The 15,457-nt window shown below is 38.8% G+C and overlaps 1 protein-coding gene across 1 annotated transcript; it reads left to right on the top strand.

Annotated features, from left to right (window-relative positions):
* The first annotated feature begins 6,942 nt into the window (after window positions 1-6,942).
* On the top strand, window positions 6,943-13,270 carry LOC132907902 (uncharacterized). The gene is made up of 7 exons (XM_060961357.1): window positions 6,943-7,285; window positions 7,957-8,105; window positions 8,976-9,098; window positions 9,185-9,491; window positions 9,571-9,734; window positions 11,585-11,722; window positions 12,354-13,270. The coding sequence occupies exons 1-7, from the start codon at window positions 7,021-7,023 to the stop codon at window positions 12,450-12,452; spliced, it is 1,245 nt and encodes a 414-aa protein (XP_060817340.1). The 5' UTR covers window positions 6,943-7,020; the 3' UTR covers window positions 12,453-13,270.
* Window positions 13,271-15,457: the final 2,187 nt, after the last annotated feature.

Raw genomic sequence — 15,457 nt, 5'->3', positions numbered from 1 at the left:
AATGATATACAATTCTACGTCGTTAACATAACCGAGTGAAAACAGAGTACAAGAAGCAAAAGAAAGTAATTCTTTTTCTAACACGGAAAACATAGTCCTTAATTAGTAGAAAGTGTTAAAAGCTTAGTTTTGTGTATTACGTTTAAAAATATAGAACAGATCTAAGCACAACCTTATATAATATGTTCAGCAATATATAGCAGACTTGTACTTGAATTTCTCGCTGTTCATTAGCTATCTATAAATGTTAGTGTTTAAAATCTTCGGAATTATATTAAAGGAAGCGTATAAAGTCTATATAGGAGCTGCGGATTTACTTATTTCGTTGTTAAAGTGAATAAATAAATCACAAAAAAAAAAATATATTAGAGACTAGCTTCCATCGCTAAGTATAAATCAAGCACTCGTTAAAATTCCATTCAAATAAATGAAATTTCACTGTAAAAATGTGTTTGGAAATTTTATGAAATTAGATAGCTCCGCAGCTTCTCTCAAAATCATCTAATCCCTTGCGAATGAAAACATACGAATTTATTTATACAGCGACCTCCTTCCTTTTCTCATTTTTTATCTCTAAGAATAAAAGCAAATAAAAATTGCCATGTCATCGATGCATTCCTAATTGCGCCACTGGAGCGCAGAAGGCAAAACACACCTGACGTAACTCCATACGATGAAACACAATGACCCGAGATTTTCTATAGGAACTTCGAACGTTCCTATGACCCATTGCTGCAAATACAAACACGTACATGGTCATGTGAAGCCATTATAGACGAACTGAGGTTGGTAAAAGGATACATGTAACATACGTAGACACAGGTAGCGTTACGTAAATGCAATTCAGCCTGACTAGCGAGGAAGAAACTCGCTTTTCTAGGATGGACCATGTCGCGGTCTCTGTCGTGACCGTGCGAATTCTCGACAGCGAAAGTATCGTAACTTTCGACCCGATCGGCAGCTCGATCATCCCGCCGGAAGATCCTCATTTATAGTAAATCATCCGACCCAGGTCTTATTCAACACACCCGAGAATGTTTGCGGTAGAGTTTCGACAATGCGGGGAAACGGCAACTTTCGTCCGAAATACGAGAAAGTGGGTTAAAGTACATCATGAAATTAATCAAATTATTAGATGGTCGATTCGTTACCTTGCATTGTAGTATAGCCCATTAAGAGGCTCGTGATTTCCTACGAATATTCGTCCGTGTGTTCTCGAACAATAGAAAATGCTCATGACTCATAATGCAATCGGAATTCTTCTCTTTCCCCTGTATCATCGCTAGACTGCGGACGTTTATGCAAATTACATTTTTGTCGACACTAATGAAATGGGACTTCAAATAGATATCTCATAAGAGGTAATTTGCTTTCGATATTTTTTATATGTTTACGCATTCTTGAATTTCGTATAAATGCATAAACATCCGCGGTATAATTTTCACAAACCAGTGACCAGCTAATCAATAGTATTATCAATTATGTCTCTTCTGTAAATGAGATCATCAATGAGAAATACACTGGGCAGACTGTGGATTTTTATGTAATTTTATATATTTTTTTTTGGGTGGGGGAGAAAGAAGTAAACAAATGGAATTTGCATGGCAATTTGTTTCGCCTATTAAAACTTACACTTTGAATATTTCATATATCTATTTTTGTATATTATTTACTCTTTGGATTTTTGCATTTTTAAATTTATCGTAACAACCCGTGATATGACGTAGGTTTCTTTAATAACAAAGTATGTCAATCGTTATGGAGAAATGCCGGTAGCGGAGGAAAAAACGATTCGAACGAATTAAGTCACGCGGCGCTAGAATTACGCCATAAATTTCGCCCACCTTCGTTGCCAGCGATAGAGTAGCGGGCGTTTCGTTCGACCAATTTCCCCGTTACAACTTTCCTTCGTGGCGGCTGGCTCTTCGCCTCTATCCCGGCATCGGAGGCGTCGCGTATCGAGCTTCGACGTATCGATACTGACCAGCTCTGTGGTACCGCGAATGAAACGTCTCGCGATACGCAGGTATTCAGAAACATCGAGTTTTCCCGCGGTTTCCGTTTGAAATACCGACTATGAGAAAAGAGCGAAGATAGAGAAGAAACAGTGTATGTCATCGTAGTGAATTTTGTGGTGAATATTGACAGAGAAAGTTGAGAACCATTGCAGAACATCACTGAAGAAGGCACGTGCGACGGAACCTAGTTGTACCATAGTTGTTGTTAAAAATCGTTTTTCTTCGTCTGGAACTACCAGCCAGTTATCGAAAGTTTCGACCAACCTAGTCGCCAAATGATATTTGCACTTTTCGATTTTTTGTGAGTTTCCTAGAGACCGTTTACTCGACAGTGAGTGCAACTTTGTCGCCATTCGCGAAACCAGTTACTCCGGATTCTGATAATTGAGCGATCGATCGAGCGATATATCCATCATATAATGTGAAAATCATCGAAATCACCTGGTTGAACCGTTACGATATACTCAGTGAACTCTGACGATCGTTAAACCCGCGTTCGAGGTGATCCAGATACGTAAGTAATCGATCGAGTCGTTCTATAACGAACTTTAGACGAATGCGTTACATTAGATGGAAAAAGTTCTAGCGTTTGCAGCTCTTCAACTAGAAAGTTGCTTACCACTTTTCTCGTCACGAAAATCACTTAAGTAAGTACGTGTTGTAGATGAATTTATACGATACTAGAGAACGAAACAAATTTAGCGTTTCAAAGGAGTTTATTGTTCCTGTCTCTTAAAGTACGTTGCACAAGGAGAGTCATCGAATGCAAATACGAATCTGTCGTGGTCAAATAACTGACGTGGAATGAGAGGTGCCGGAGCATCCGCTTTCTTTTCGAGGTCCAGTCGTTGCGCAAGAACCGCTATCTCCGGGACCAGATGAACACTTCGCCCTGTCTGGGGTTACCTTTCTTCCGAACCGGCTAAAAAACGTCTTGCTTGTTCTTGGAAGGTGCGCGATTCGTTACTTTCGTCAAGACTATCGACTTTCGTTATTGGTCAAACGATACGTCCCAAATGCTTTACCTCCCGATTTTTTCAACGGGTCTCATCCTCGTTGTCTTCCATCCCCTTTAGGAAGTTTTTTTTATATCGTAGAAGGAAATAATATAGTAAAATCGTACAGTAAAATGTTAATTAGGATCTATTCGTTAACGTAGTCGTAATTATGGCCATATTATGAATACACATTAGGCATTTTAGAAATCAATGTCCATCGTCGTTAGTAATTCCACAATGAATTAAAAAAAGATATTTTAGAATACAACCAAGTAAATACGATAACGATTCTCTTTCACTGTATATCTATATTTTCGCGTGATGTATATTTCGTGTATCCCTGGATCATTAAATTCCTCGTAAATACATAAACGTTCACAGTCTAGTTACAATTCATTTCTAACTTATTTATCCTAAAATCTCTAGTTTTATAACACCGGTGAATTACTTAACGATTTATTTTTTGAAATTACGCCGCAAAGGAAATTGCTGTGAGTTACAGTTTACGTAAATAGTACATCTTACACCTGTGAACGAAATTCCAAATCCTCTCGTACCAAGAAGACCGCAAATTATATACTTCGATCATCTGAACCTGTGAACTCTAACATTTGACCGATTTTCACACTTCGCCGTATCGTTCACGCTCGACCACACCGGGTGCCTCTTTTCTAAGACTTATTGACACTTTGTTTCTCTTTAATCCTTTCTCCGCTCTGTTCTCCCTCTCTCACTAGCTGTTTGGAAAGTTACCAAGTCTAGCCGCGTTTAAAATACCTCATACGTTTACGCATCCAGGCGCTGTGTGGCACCACGCGACGAGAAACGAAGATGAACGACCGTCTGACCACATAACGGCTCGTACTACTTAACCAACTAAAACCTTTACCCGCCGTTGTCAAAACGACTTTAGATCGTAGCCTCTTTCTCATCCGAGGACGACTTGCATCTCGTGACGAATCGCTAGGATAACGTATTCCCGTTTTATCTTTCACGTTTCATTCGCGGAACGAGGTCTGCCAATGATGAAACGCTGTTTCCTTTCTAAACATCGTTCTCCTTATCGGGATGCCGATGCTTATCTGCAAGCGTTACCGATCAAAACGCAATTATTATATAGCATAAGACGTTGAATAGGCAGAAGACGTGTCCTTAAGTGGGAACCTTCTCCGTTGTGAAAGGACGATTCATTTTTAGCTTTTTAAATTCTGATGCAACAGGGAATGACGGAGGTGCCGAAGTTGTTTCGGTTACACTTATGACCGAAAATTCCATCCTGTTCTCGTACGACGACTGTGAGATTTATTCTGATCCACGGGAATAAAAGCAAGGCGGCATTTTTCGACCGCAAACAGGTGTTTTCGTAATACGTTCGCGAATCAAGGTATTCCACTATACGTGATAAGTATTAATAAGAACTAAGAAGATCGCCAGTGAGGACTTATGGTTGCACAATCTTGGTCAAAAAAAAGCAACCTCTTTTTTATTTGCATCATTCCCTCGTATTTTCTTCGACGGCCGTGCGTTCCACGAAACTCGAGTGATCACCTTGGACATTAAAATGGAGCGTATTCTCGTTGGCAATAGCCCGCGTTTAGGTTTTCGTAACATCTTTAGCCGTGAACCGAGCTCACCAACGAACAGTATAGGATTTTGTAACGCGCTCGAATCATGGGAATAAAAAGAGAAAAAAGATGTCGCATAAAATAACGCGTGCACGTAGGGTCGGCTATCGATAGCAAGTGCACTCGAGCACCAAGTCGGGAAGTACGTCCTTGATCCTTTCTATCCACGCGTTCGCGGACTGCATTACAAATTGCGCTTTCGAATTTCACGATAACGTCACATCGATGCAGCTACGAATTAATTGGATTTTCGAAGCTCGCTTTAGAGGACGATAGAGTCCTTGACGAGGCACGAGCCTTTCTAATTTCTTTCTAAATACGAAGAATAGAGCAATTAACGAGAGCGATCTATGAGATTGTTCGATGAAGATAATGTGGTTTTATGGGAGTCTCTCTTGAAAGAACTTTTTTTTTTGTATTTGAGAGGAGTCAGAAAATCTCGAATAACTTCAAGTCTATGGTCAAGGTGAAAGTGAAGTTCGTCCCGATTAAATTCCCCGAACAAGTCAGTCGGTGGTAATCGTGAGTGAAATCAATCCAGTTTTCACGGATAATTGTAAACAACCGATGCAACAACGGCAACTAGAATTGTCTGCAATGGTTAAAATTATCAGTTTGTAATTTTCGAAAAGAAATTTTACAAATTTATAACCGCGCATTTTTCTCAATTTTAACGATTCTTTGTAAAATAAATGGATAAAATATGTTATGCATTTCCAATCCAGATAATTATGATCTTTTTTATCAGCAGTTCTACTATCTAAGAAGCTGATAAGGAACAAAATAGCTGATTATTCACATATTAATATTAATAATTATTAAAAATCGTGGAATTAATTTTAATGCATCATTGATAAGATTTAAATTTCATACATCTATTTATTAATTCCACAGGAAGATAACACGAATTGTTCTCGATCATTAATTTACCATTAATCCATATATTTTATTAATGCTCGTATATTAATAAATCCATCATGATATACTTACGTATATTTGCAAAACTCAGTATACATGTGATTTTCTTTCTTTAATCATCGATTAAAAATCCGTTGTTAAAAATATCCAAGTTATGAGATTTGGTTTAACAAAAGGTTCGGAAAAAAGCCGATAAGAAGTTAATTCGAAGTCAGAGAAAAGAAACTTAAAAACTGGTACTTCGTTGTGAGCCCAATTACCAAAACAATGTAGAAAATTAAAAGCACAGTGTTAATTAAGACAAGATCACGACGTCGTTTTGTCACGACTGGCAGGTCCGAGCGCAATATGTAAAGCGAGGAAGGAAAACGATCCAATTTGGAGAAACTAGCCGTTATGTAATCGATATTACGTCGCTACGACATCATATGAGATAATACTGCGAGAAAGCGACGTCAAACTGTACCTTCCTAGACCGTCGAAAAAGAAATTGCAATGTATCTATTCTGCTCTTGATGTCTTGGATGATAATCGAAGCAACAGTTGGTTGCAGTCGAATAATTTTCAACTGCAACCATTTTCGCATAGCAAACGGTACGCTAGGAACGCAACGTCTCGCGTATAAAACGTCTAATTATGTAAAGACGTATAACCAATTTTGCTTTCCTTATTAGTTGCATCGTTATGTAAAAATTCCAACGGAGGGAAGCGCGGGATGCAACTTGCCTATAGGAAACCACGAGAGTAATGCAGGTTTTATGAATACGTATAAAAGTAAATCAACTTGCGTAACAGCACCATAGAATTCTTCTATTTAATCAGTTACATCCCATCTTTCGAAAATGAGAACAGATCGATTTCTGTTAACGAAGGTGAAAATCTAAAGGTATCCGAAGAATAGGAAGAGCGAGGAAGAATTTCAAGTAGTCGCGTTTACATATTTTTCAAATTTATAATTGTGTAATGTAACATTAATGGCCAAACACTGCTCCATGTTTATGGATATTGCTGGGTCTTAGATTACCTTTCAATAACAAGTTCGAGCGAAAGCTATCTGCTTTATAAATACGGTACCTAAACGGTATAAATCGTTTGAAAGTGTTCATCTCGGTTAAAGAAACGTTAAACAACGTTAAAAGACCGACTGGCTCTCCCATCAACCCAACACAATTACGCGTTTCTTACTACCATCTGAAACATTACATAATGCGATTACTTTTAGTTGTATCACTGTCATTGTCGCCGCAGGCGTTCAGTCGTTCGATGACATCGTTCCACTTGTTTTTTTTTTCACTTTCACACCCGAATAGTTCTGACCTTTCCAGTTTCCCACCTCTATGATCACCCCACCATTCCTGGTCCCATTAAACGCCACTTATTCCACTATTTTGAAATCACTTCCCCGGACTATCGTCTAGACGCGTACTAGTTAGTGGCATCTTCCCCTATGCAGATGATTGTATGAAGTCGCGAATAGGTTGTCGCGAATCCCCATCACGAGCTCGCAGGACAGATCCGGTGATTTCGAGAGCCGAGAGAACGAGGCTGCGTGGGATTCGCGGAGCAAATCGAACCTGCCCCACCTGGGAGGCGAGGCTTGCGATTCTCGAAGCTCGATTCTCGATTCTCGAAGGGGCACACATGCTCGCCTTCGTTCCCATTCGGCTTGCTAAGACATCGGGATCTCCTTCACCGTGGTCCTCAAACGGGCCTCGCGCTCCGCCAGGTACACATCTCGCCTCACGCACTCGCGTCCACGCTCGCACTCTATCTGTAAGTTGATCACACATTCGACTCATTCTCGACGCGTATCTTCGTATTTCTGACAGCGTCGCCACGTGGCTTCTTTGCCGCTCCGTACACAGATCGCTACTCGTATCTTTCGTCGACAGAACGGACAGAGTTATCAAAGGTCGTTCAAATTTGTTATAAATTTTAATTATAATTTTTCTTTTTCGCCTTCGTGATTCGGAGAGTGTTCTGTGAAAATTTCACTTTGTCTCTATTATTATATATTTTGCCTGCAGTTATCACCTGCAATTATCCATCGATCGGTGGCAGTTCCTGTCTTTGTGTTATATTGTTATTCTTTCCTATTTTCAATTAGAATCGTTCGCGTTCATTCGCAAATCTATAGGACGTGTAATTCTCTTTGATACATAATCGATCGATCGTCAGCTCCTATTCGTTTCGAATGATTACAAACTTTACAAAGACGCGTTTTCATATGACGTTACGCTTGATAACCGTACGAATATAATTTTCATAGGTTTTTAATCCATGTTATTTGTTCTCCGTCATCCTTTCACTTGATATTTCTAGTTAGACGTGTCGTTTTATTTTAACGAAAAACCGGTAGTGGTTTCCACTTTACTCACTGCACACGATTTTCCCTAGAACAAACGAAGCCGAGTATCGAAAGAGGAGGAAGCAAAATGAGGATAACATACGTGCTCTTTGGCCTCGCGTTGCTCGTTGCCTACGTGCACTCGAACCCTATCGTCAAAAGGGAGGCGGAATCCGAGGATCTGAATCCATTGAACGAGGTAAGGCCAATTACAATTCTTTCCAACGAACGAGCAGGATTGGAAGGGAGGGGAGGGACGCAGTCGTTATGCAGCACGCGTATGAAATCACGCGAAAACCACGGATATCAAATGGAATCAAAATGTGGCTCGCAAGAGGGGACCCGCTGTGAATCGCGAAAGTGAAAGCGCCTATTTCGAGGTTTTATTATATTGCCGCCTCTTACACGAATTCAAAGTAGATGCTCGAGTGAACCGAGCTCGTTTGCGTCCCCCTTACTTTCTTCGCTTGTACGCACGTATCGTGTCTATGATCACGCAGAACGTATTAGGAAAACAGAATAAAGAGGAACCGAGAGACGGATCGATAAGCCGAATGGAAAAAGAGAGAAGCACGGCGGGCCGAAGAAACGAGCGAAGAGTGAAAGTGGTTGACTAACTTGACGAACGCAGACACGCGAAGCCGGATACACGCGCGTAACTGAAATTCTGATGCGCGCACGTGGCCGTACGTAGTGTACATAGCCTCTCTTGACTCTTTCACTCTTCGTTGATGGAAAACTTGTGTGTAAAACTCGCGCTACTTGTCTCTATAATAATCGAACTTGGTCGACGATGATAGAAGCAAAGTCTGATCGTTAACGATGACGTCTCGCGGAATCTTCTGGAACGATCGGCTAAAGACACTTTAAAGTTTCACTGACTCGACGTTATATACTTCGATGAAACGTTAAACGTTTGATCCTTTCTCTCCTTTCCCCGGTTGCTTAATTTGATCGTTCGACTCGTCGTTTAATACGATCACAGAGGGAAAGTGGTTTCCCCGATGAAATGGTTTGCACGACGAATTTCCTGTCTGCAGAAGAGATTAATGTGATTCGTTTCGGTTAGATATACATCGTGGAGGCCGACGATGATCAGGCGGCGGATGGAGACAGGACCGACAGGGATAAGAGGAAAGTCGGCGTCATCAAGCTGGGCGTGTCTAATGGAATAATCAATTTCGTTTTCGGCGTAAGTGTCTGACATTCTCTGCTTCGAAAAGTAACGCTGTAATTTAAACCGTAAGAGATTTTATTCACATGGAAACCTCTTTGTAGAAACTGGATTCCTTCATCGATGCGAAAACTAAAGCGCTGGGTACGTTGGATGAGGCGAATAAAGTAAAGAACGCTGCGTATGGCATCGATAACAAGTATTCGGCTACCAGCAAGTTCATCAGTGATCTGTTCGCTTCGAAACTGAAAGCAGCGAGCGGAAGCATCGGACCGGTACTAAACAGCGCGCAAACTTTCGTCTCCAGCTTCAAGCATGGATTGGCTGGCGCTACCGCTTCGAAATTGCAGCCGCTTGCTGCCATCGCCGGTGGCTTGTCCTCTCATACGACGTCCGATTCGCATGGACACGGTAAGATAAGAGATAAGCACTTTTTGGATCAGAATCTTGTTGAATCGATAACTTGTTTAATTCGATTTGGGATTTTCAGACGAAGGAAGCGGAGACTCGTCAAACGCGCTCGCGCTTATTGGGAACATTTTGACCAAGAAGCTCGGCAGCTTGAGTCAGTTGAGTCAGAACAAAGACGACGGACATTCCGGTCTTAGCGAGGGAAGCGCCGGCTACGGATCGTACGGACATGTTAGCGACGGGGTAGGAATACCATAACAGTTTTTCTTTTTCTCTTCTCCTTTTCTCTTTTCTCTCTATTCTCTATCTTCTCTATATTTTCTATCTATACAACACGGCTGTTACACCGCAACTGATGAATGTTGCTGATGGAAGTGAGTTCTATGCTCGTCGCCTCTCGTAATTAGTAACAACACTCGGTAACGAGTTTCTGTTCTTTTATCCTCTGTTTGCTTGGTCTCTCTTTGCTGTGGAGAGTCGTTCGCCATGAAAGCAGACATTTAACAAAGGATTAGGAGTAATAGGGAGCTTCCGTTTCATTTCTCTCTCGTTTGTTAAACTTGCATGTCGGTTAGGTTTCATTCGCGCCAGAGATAACAATTAGAGGCATGACTTCGTTTAGCCTCGCGTACTAAAACGACCCGTCGTACCTTCGTTATTCCATTGCACCCGTCCAACTACGCATGTGCTTACTTTACTTATTATTATACCATGATGTAATGTTTCATGGCAGTTTTAGTTTTTCAAATAATTTGCTTGCTCAAAAACACACGATTAAAAACACATAACTACGTGACTAGTTGTCGAGTATCGCGTGCTGAATTAACCCGCTACGGAGCACGTTTGGAAGATTCGCTTTAACTCGCGGCTACGGTCAAAATCGCCAATTATAATGACTGTTGTGCATAAACAGTACGAATACGATCCACCGCAAGGGGCGTATTATACGGCTTAAAAAGCGGATGCGGTGCAAACGAGGACATTGGACCTTGGCCTTTGGACACGTCCAAAGGGATCATCGATCAGCCACGCTTGAGAGAAGATCCATGACGCAACTAAACATTCATCTTAAAGCGCGAACAAATAAATAAAAGCAATAAAAAGAAAGAGAAAATAACGAGAGGATTGTACGAACGTTATACAAACGAGCGTCTTTAATTTTCGTAACTGTACGACGATATATCTACGACAATGGATTTTTCTTTTTAGCACGGCCGATAAAATGCCAGGATCACACAGGCGACACAAGTAATGTTCTAATGTTTAGAATGACACGCAAGAGATCTCCCCTATCTCGTCTGTCTCATCACTTCCGGGCTAAAGCTACCGAGAAGTTACCCATGAAATTGATTCACCATTGTGCGATCTGTAAATAATTCTTTAGGTGTATGTTGCCGTGGGACTGTCTCGTCCCATGTACCTCAACGTTGTGCAAATCAATTGTAAATAGAGTATTTAACCGCTCGTTAAATATACACTCTAACGGTGTACGTTTATGAATGGTAGATGTTGATATTAATGATAATTGTTTTTTTTCAATAAAATCACGATCAGGTTTTCTTTGTCTTTGAATCGAGTACTTCAGTCTTTTACGAATGCCATCGACGTCCTGCATCCTTTCCTATCCTTCTCTGAAGATCTTTAAGAGGATTTCTAAGAATCTTTGAAGAATATTAGAAGGATTGCACGATTTTATCGTAGCATCGTGAAGGGATAGTTAATTATTGATATTTGTTAAATATTTGCGAACATATTGAACGCGATAGCAGGCACCAAGAAGTTTACCGGAAGGTTAGATAATTATATTCGAATACCAACGTATCGGGCACGCCTATTTCAATTTTTTTCTTCTCAATGCATAGAGGAATAATTTACGTACACGTTGTTGCTATTGCATGAAAGCACGACGTCATAGATATGCTATCGACAGAAAAAAGGACAAATAAAAAAGGAAAGATATAAAGGAATAAATCGATTATCCCCTTTTTTCTTTTTTTATGATATCGGTATATTTATTTACGATATCGGTCACACGGTGTAGCCTATACACTGTGAAAGGCGAACTATCATTGACTGCTTTTACGTATGTTTAGAAACCGATCTCGGTCACCACAGAAGATATCCCTACTTTCGATAGGATGAGGGTGTCCTTGGACGTACCACCATCTGTATTCGGTTCTGGTTTTACCCTACTTACCAATGTCAGCAAAGTCCTGAGCAAGATTATAATGGTAAGTAGCAAAACCTATAATGACTTAATCGGACCATTTCTTTTTCGATTGGACGCTTAATGTTTTGTAGACTGACCGAACAAAAGTGACATGGAAACGATTATTGGGCGTTGTCAGGATTATCTTGCAACACTCTACTCGAGTTTATTTGCGATGCAACGATTTTTTTCATAGCTTTTACGTCGGATTGACTAATTAACGCAGACGTATCACCCTTCACTCGATTTATTACAAAATCATTGCGGTTCTTCATGCGTATCATTCGCGAGATTAAAGTGGAACATTTCTCGGTTACATATGTGGAAATTAAAGTGAATAACTAATCCATTGCATGCTAAATTAATTTGCTAGTTGCTGGCTTAGAATTATCTACAGTAGGTATCTGGATATTTTGATCAACTTTACCAGAGTGTACGAACTAATGGTAAATTGATAACGCGATAAATGCATTCAAAGCACAAATTAATTATTTATCATTCTCGTTTCAAATTTTCCAAAATCATTGTCACCAATCTTCATTTATATCATTTAATAATTAACGTTCAAAACGATACAGAAAAGAAAGGAACAAATTTGAACACGCATGTTCGTCAATACCATACTGAAAGATGACTTTTTCTGTGATTTGTAGAATTCAGCACGTCGAACACAATCAACCGTAGAACTACTTAAACCAATATTCAGCAATGCCCTTTTCTCTGGTGAAAAGACAAATGTGCATACTCACTAGAAGAAACTCTTCGGAGGCGGCAGTCAGATAGCTCAATTGTTACTTCAAGTGTTTTCACGGGGTCCTGATTTACACACGCCATTCTTCGGGAACGAATCGAGAGGCGGGCTCCAGTGATCCTTGCAAATAGTCCGAATTATCAAGATAGAACCCAAATTATGGAATACTCGTCGTTTCTTCTATTTTTTCTTCTTTTACGAGAATTCTGATCTGAAGGACCTTGAGTGAAATTGGAGGTGCCTGTTAGATATTTTACTAAAGAAATTTCTTTTCTCCGAGAAGAACTATATTTATCGACCTTTTTGTACGTTGATTAACTCAATTCAAACTAAATTCTTGTCTATCCTTTGAGGAAAAATTGCTCCTCATTAAATATAAATAATAGAAATGTTACCTCGCATAATTTTGAGAAGAAGACGTAGCGCATTTAAATGCGAGATTATTTTTGTCAAGAAAAGATACATTTGTTGTTCAACTATGTAGTAACTTATGAAAGAACAAAGTTGTGTAGACGAAACATGGAATCTGCAGAGATTAAACTCCCAATTTATAGCTAACATCAATCTTGTCCAACGAAGGCTGATTTTATGGAATTTCGACGATGGCTGCGAGCGCGGTTAATCGTTCGTCGCTTCGTTTCCTATCGAATTCGTTGCCATAAATTATTGTTCGCTAAAACGATAGTTCAATGGTCGCGTGCCGCTGTCAAGGAAGTACAACGCTGTAATAATTTACATATTACACATGTTGCTTTAACAAATTAAATAACAGTGTGCGATATCAGAATCGTGGAGAAGTGTTGCGAGCACGTATTACAATTACAAACTTGTTACCTATATTTCCGACCGAATAAACGTGTGTACGTTTTTGTAAAACGAAATTCGTTACGTTACTTCCCATTTCCTTGTAAATGCCTATCATCGGAAAATAGTTTTCAATTGAAGATTTCCGGGATACTTTCTAGATACGAGAACGACGTAAGTATAATTTGTCATGCCACGTACATAATTGTTTCGTTAATCTTTTCAGGATCTTTCTTCGGGTTATAAAAAGATTTTCTTCCTTATAAATTATTAATGAACGTTAATACACTGCGGGTTTTTATGCAGTTATGGAAAATTGAAATTGCAAAAATGCATGTAACACATAAAGGTGTATAAAACATTCAAAGCTAATGATAATAAATTGTATCGAATAAAAATATGAGTTTATATAAATATCCTCAGTCTAATCACTGTGTAAATAAAAAGGCATTTTTTTATATTCCTATAAAGAATATATAATACTCGCGGTACTAAAATTTAAGACGAGTTTTCTAAGAAAAATACACTTACGGTTTAATTAATTAATAGACCTTAAGAGGTTAATAATTCTTAACACGTCATTAGACGAAAATTACGCCGTCATATATCAAATTAGATTGTATTTTAAATACTTCATACTATTATATGTTATGTATCATATTAAATTCGTTGCAGAAAGTTTTGCAATACCTGTAATTACCACTAACGATCTGCTGATTAATTGATGAGAAATGGGATCTTCGTCCCTCAGAAGAATAATTAAAAATCGAAACCATAAGCAACAGTATAACTCCATATACATATTTTAATATATAATACTATGTTTAAATCGTTATCTTGTATCTTAAGTTGCAATTGTGTAATTAAATAGCAGAGAAAGGTGAGGTTTATCTCAAGTATCTTTGATCGGTGCCTATACGTAATGAAATCAATTCACACATCGTACAGTCGAGATAATAATCTCGCGACACCAAAAAGTGCTACTCGAGGAAACAGCTATTAATTATTCGTCTAAACTTCCGTGTCCGGTGAAAGCATTATTCAAACACTCTATCGAATGAGAAACGAAAAAATAGGCTAGGAATGCGATTGCAACTAACAACGTATGCGTGTTTCTGCCACACACGCAGTTTCCTAATGATAAACTGTCAAAATTATGCAACTGTACTCGGTACAATTATATAAAATATTAGTATGTGACTTATAGATTAGAAAACACTTGGTTTCTTGGAATGTTTTTATTCCTTTTTGAATAGACGTAATTAAGGTCTGAAGTTACAGAGATATAAGATCAATAGAATTCAATGTACACAATAGTATTCTAAGAATTCCTCGCCGGTAGTTATAAATAATAAAAAGTAAATGATTCAAGAACCAACATATTGCGTCCTTTCGTGAATGTAGGTTAAAAAATTGGACGGACTTTGTATCGTTTAGCTGAAGATTCAATAGAAATGCGTGTAATTATGCAACCAGACGTCGACTCCGACATGGAGAGATGCAGCTCGTGTCCTAGTTCTAGATATTCTAAGACATCGATGAGCGAGTAATTATTACTCGTATGTATGTTATGTACTTTCCTGGTTGTCACTAATCGTGAGTTTCTTTTATTTGTAATCGCGTCTTATGCAGCGGATGGTTTATGAGAAAAGTAAAAATTCACAACATAATCGTTAATTTATGATCGCTTTGTCAACCTGCGGTGTAATAAAATTTCTCAAGATCTATAATTAGAAAGTGACAATTTTACGATAGTTCTCTACTTAATATCGCCTGTAGATAGGTTTCCCGTTATGGTAAGAACATAGCGGTTTGCAGTGCGCAAGGCGCCAGTTACAGCTACGCTGGCACCAATTATGATACTTTAAACGCCATTTATGTCACTTAAAAAGCTAATGTTAAAGGAATTAAAATATTTTCTATTTCTTTTTCCACTTTCATAACAACTTTGTTATCTCATTAAAATTAGAACTATCAAAATAATGAAAATGAGCAATTTATAATTTTTCATAGAAATTTGATAAATTTGCAACGTCGGATTTTTGAAGATTTGAATACGTATATTCCGCCTTCCTCTTGGTTCATCCAACTAATCTATCAATGTTGTAAATACATATGCAATATATAATATAATAAATGCTTTTTTAATGATAAATCTGAAGATATTTACAAAAGAGGCACAACGTGCCAGCACATGGATGG

This window comes from Bombus pascuorum, chromosome 6 (assembly GCF_905332965.1).
Source record: "Bombus pascuorum chromosome 6, iyBomPasc1.1, whole genome shotgun sequence".
NCBI lineage: Eukaryota > Metazoa > Arthropoda > Insecta > Hymenoptera > Apidae > Bombus > Bombus pascuorum.
The sequence above is the reverse complement of the archived record's forward strand: the minus strand, read 5'-3'. Positions and strand labels throughout refer to the sequence as shown.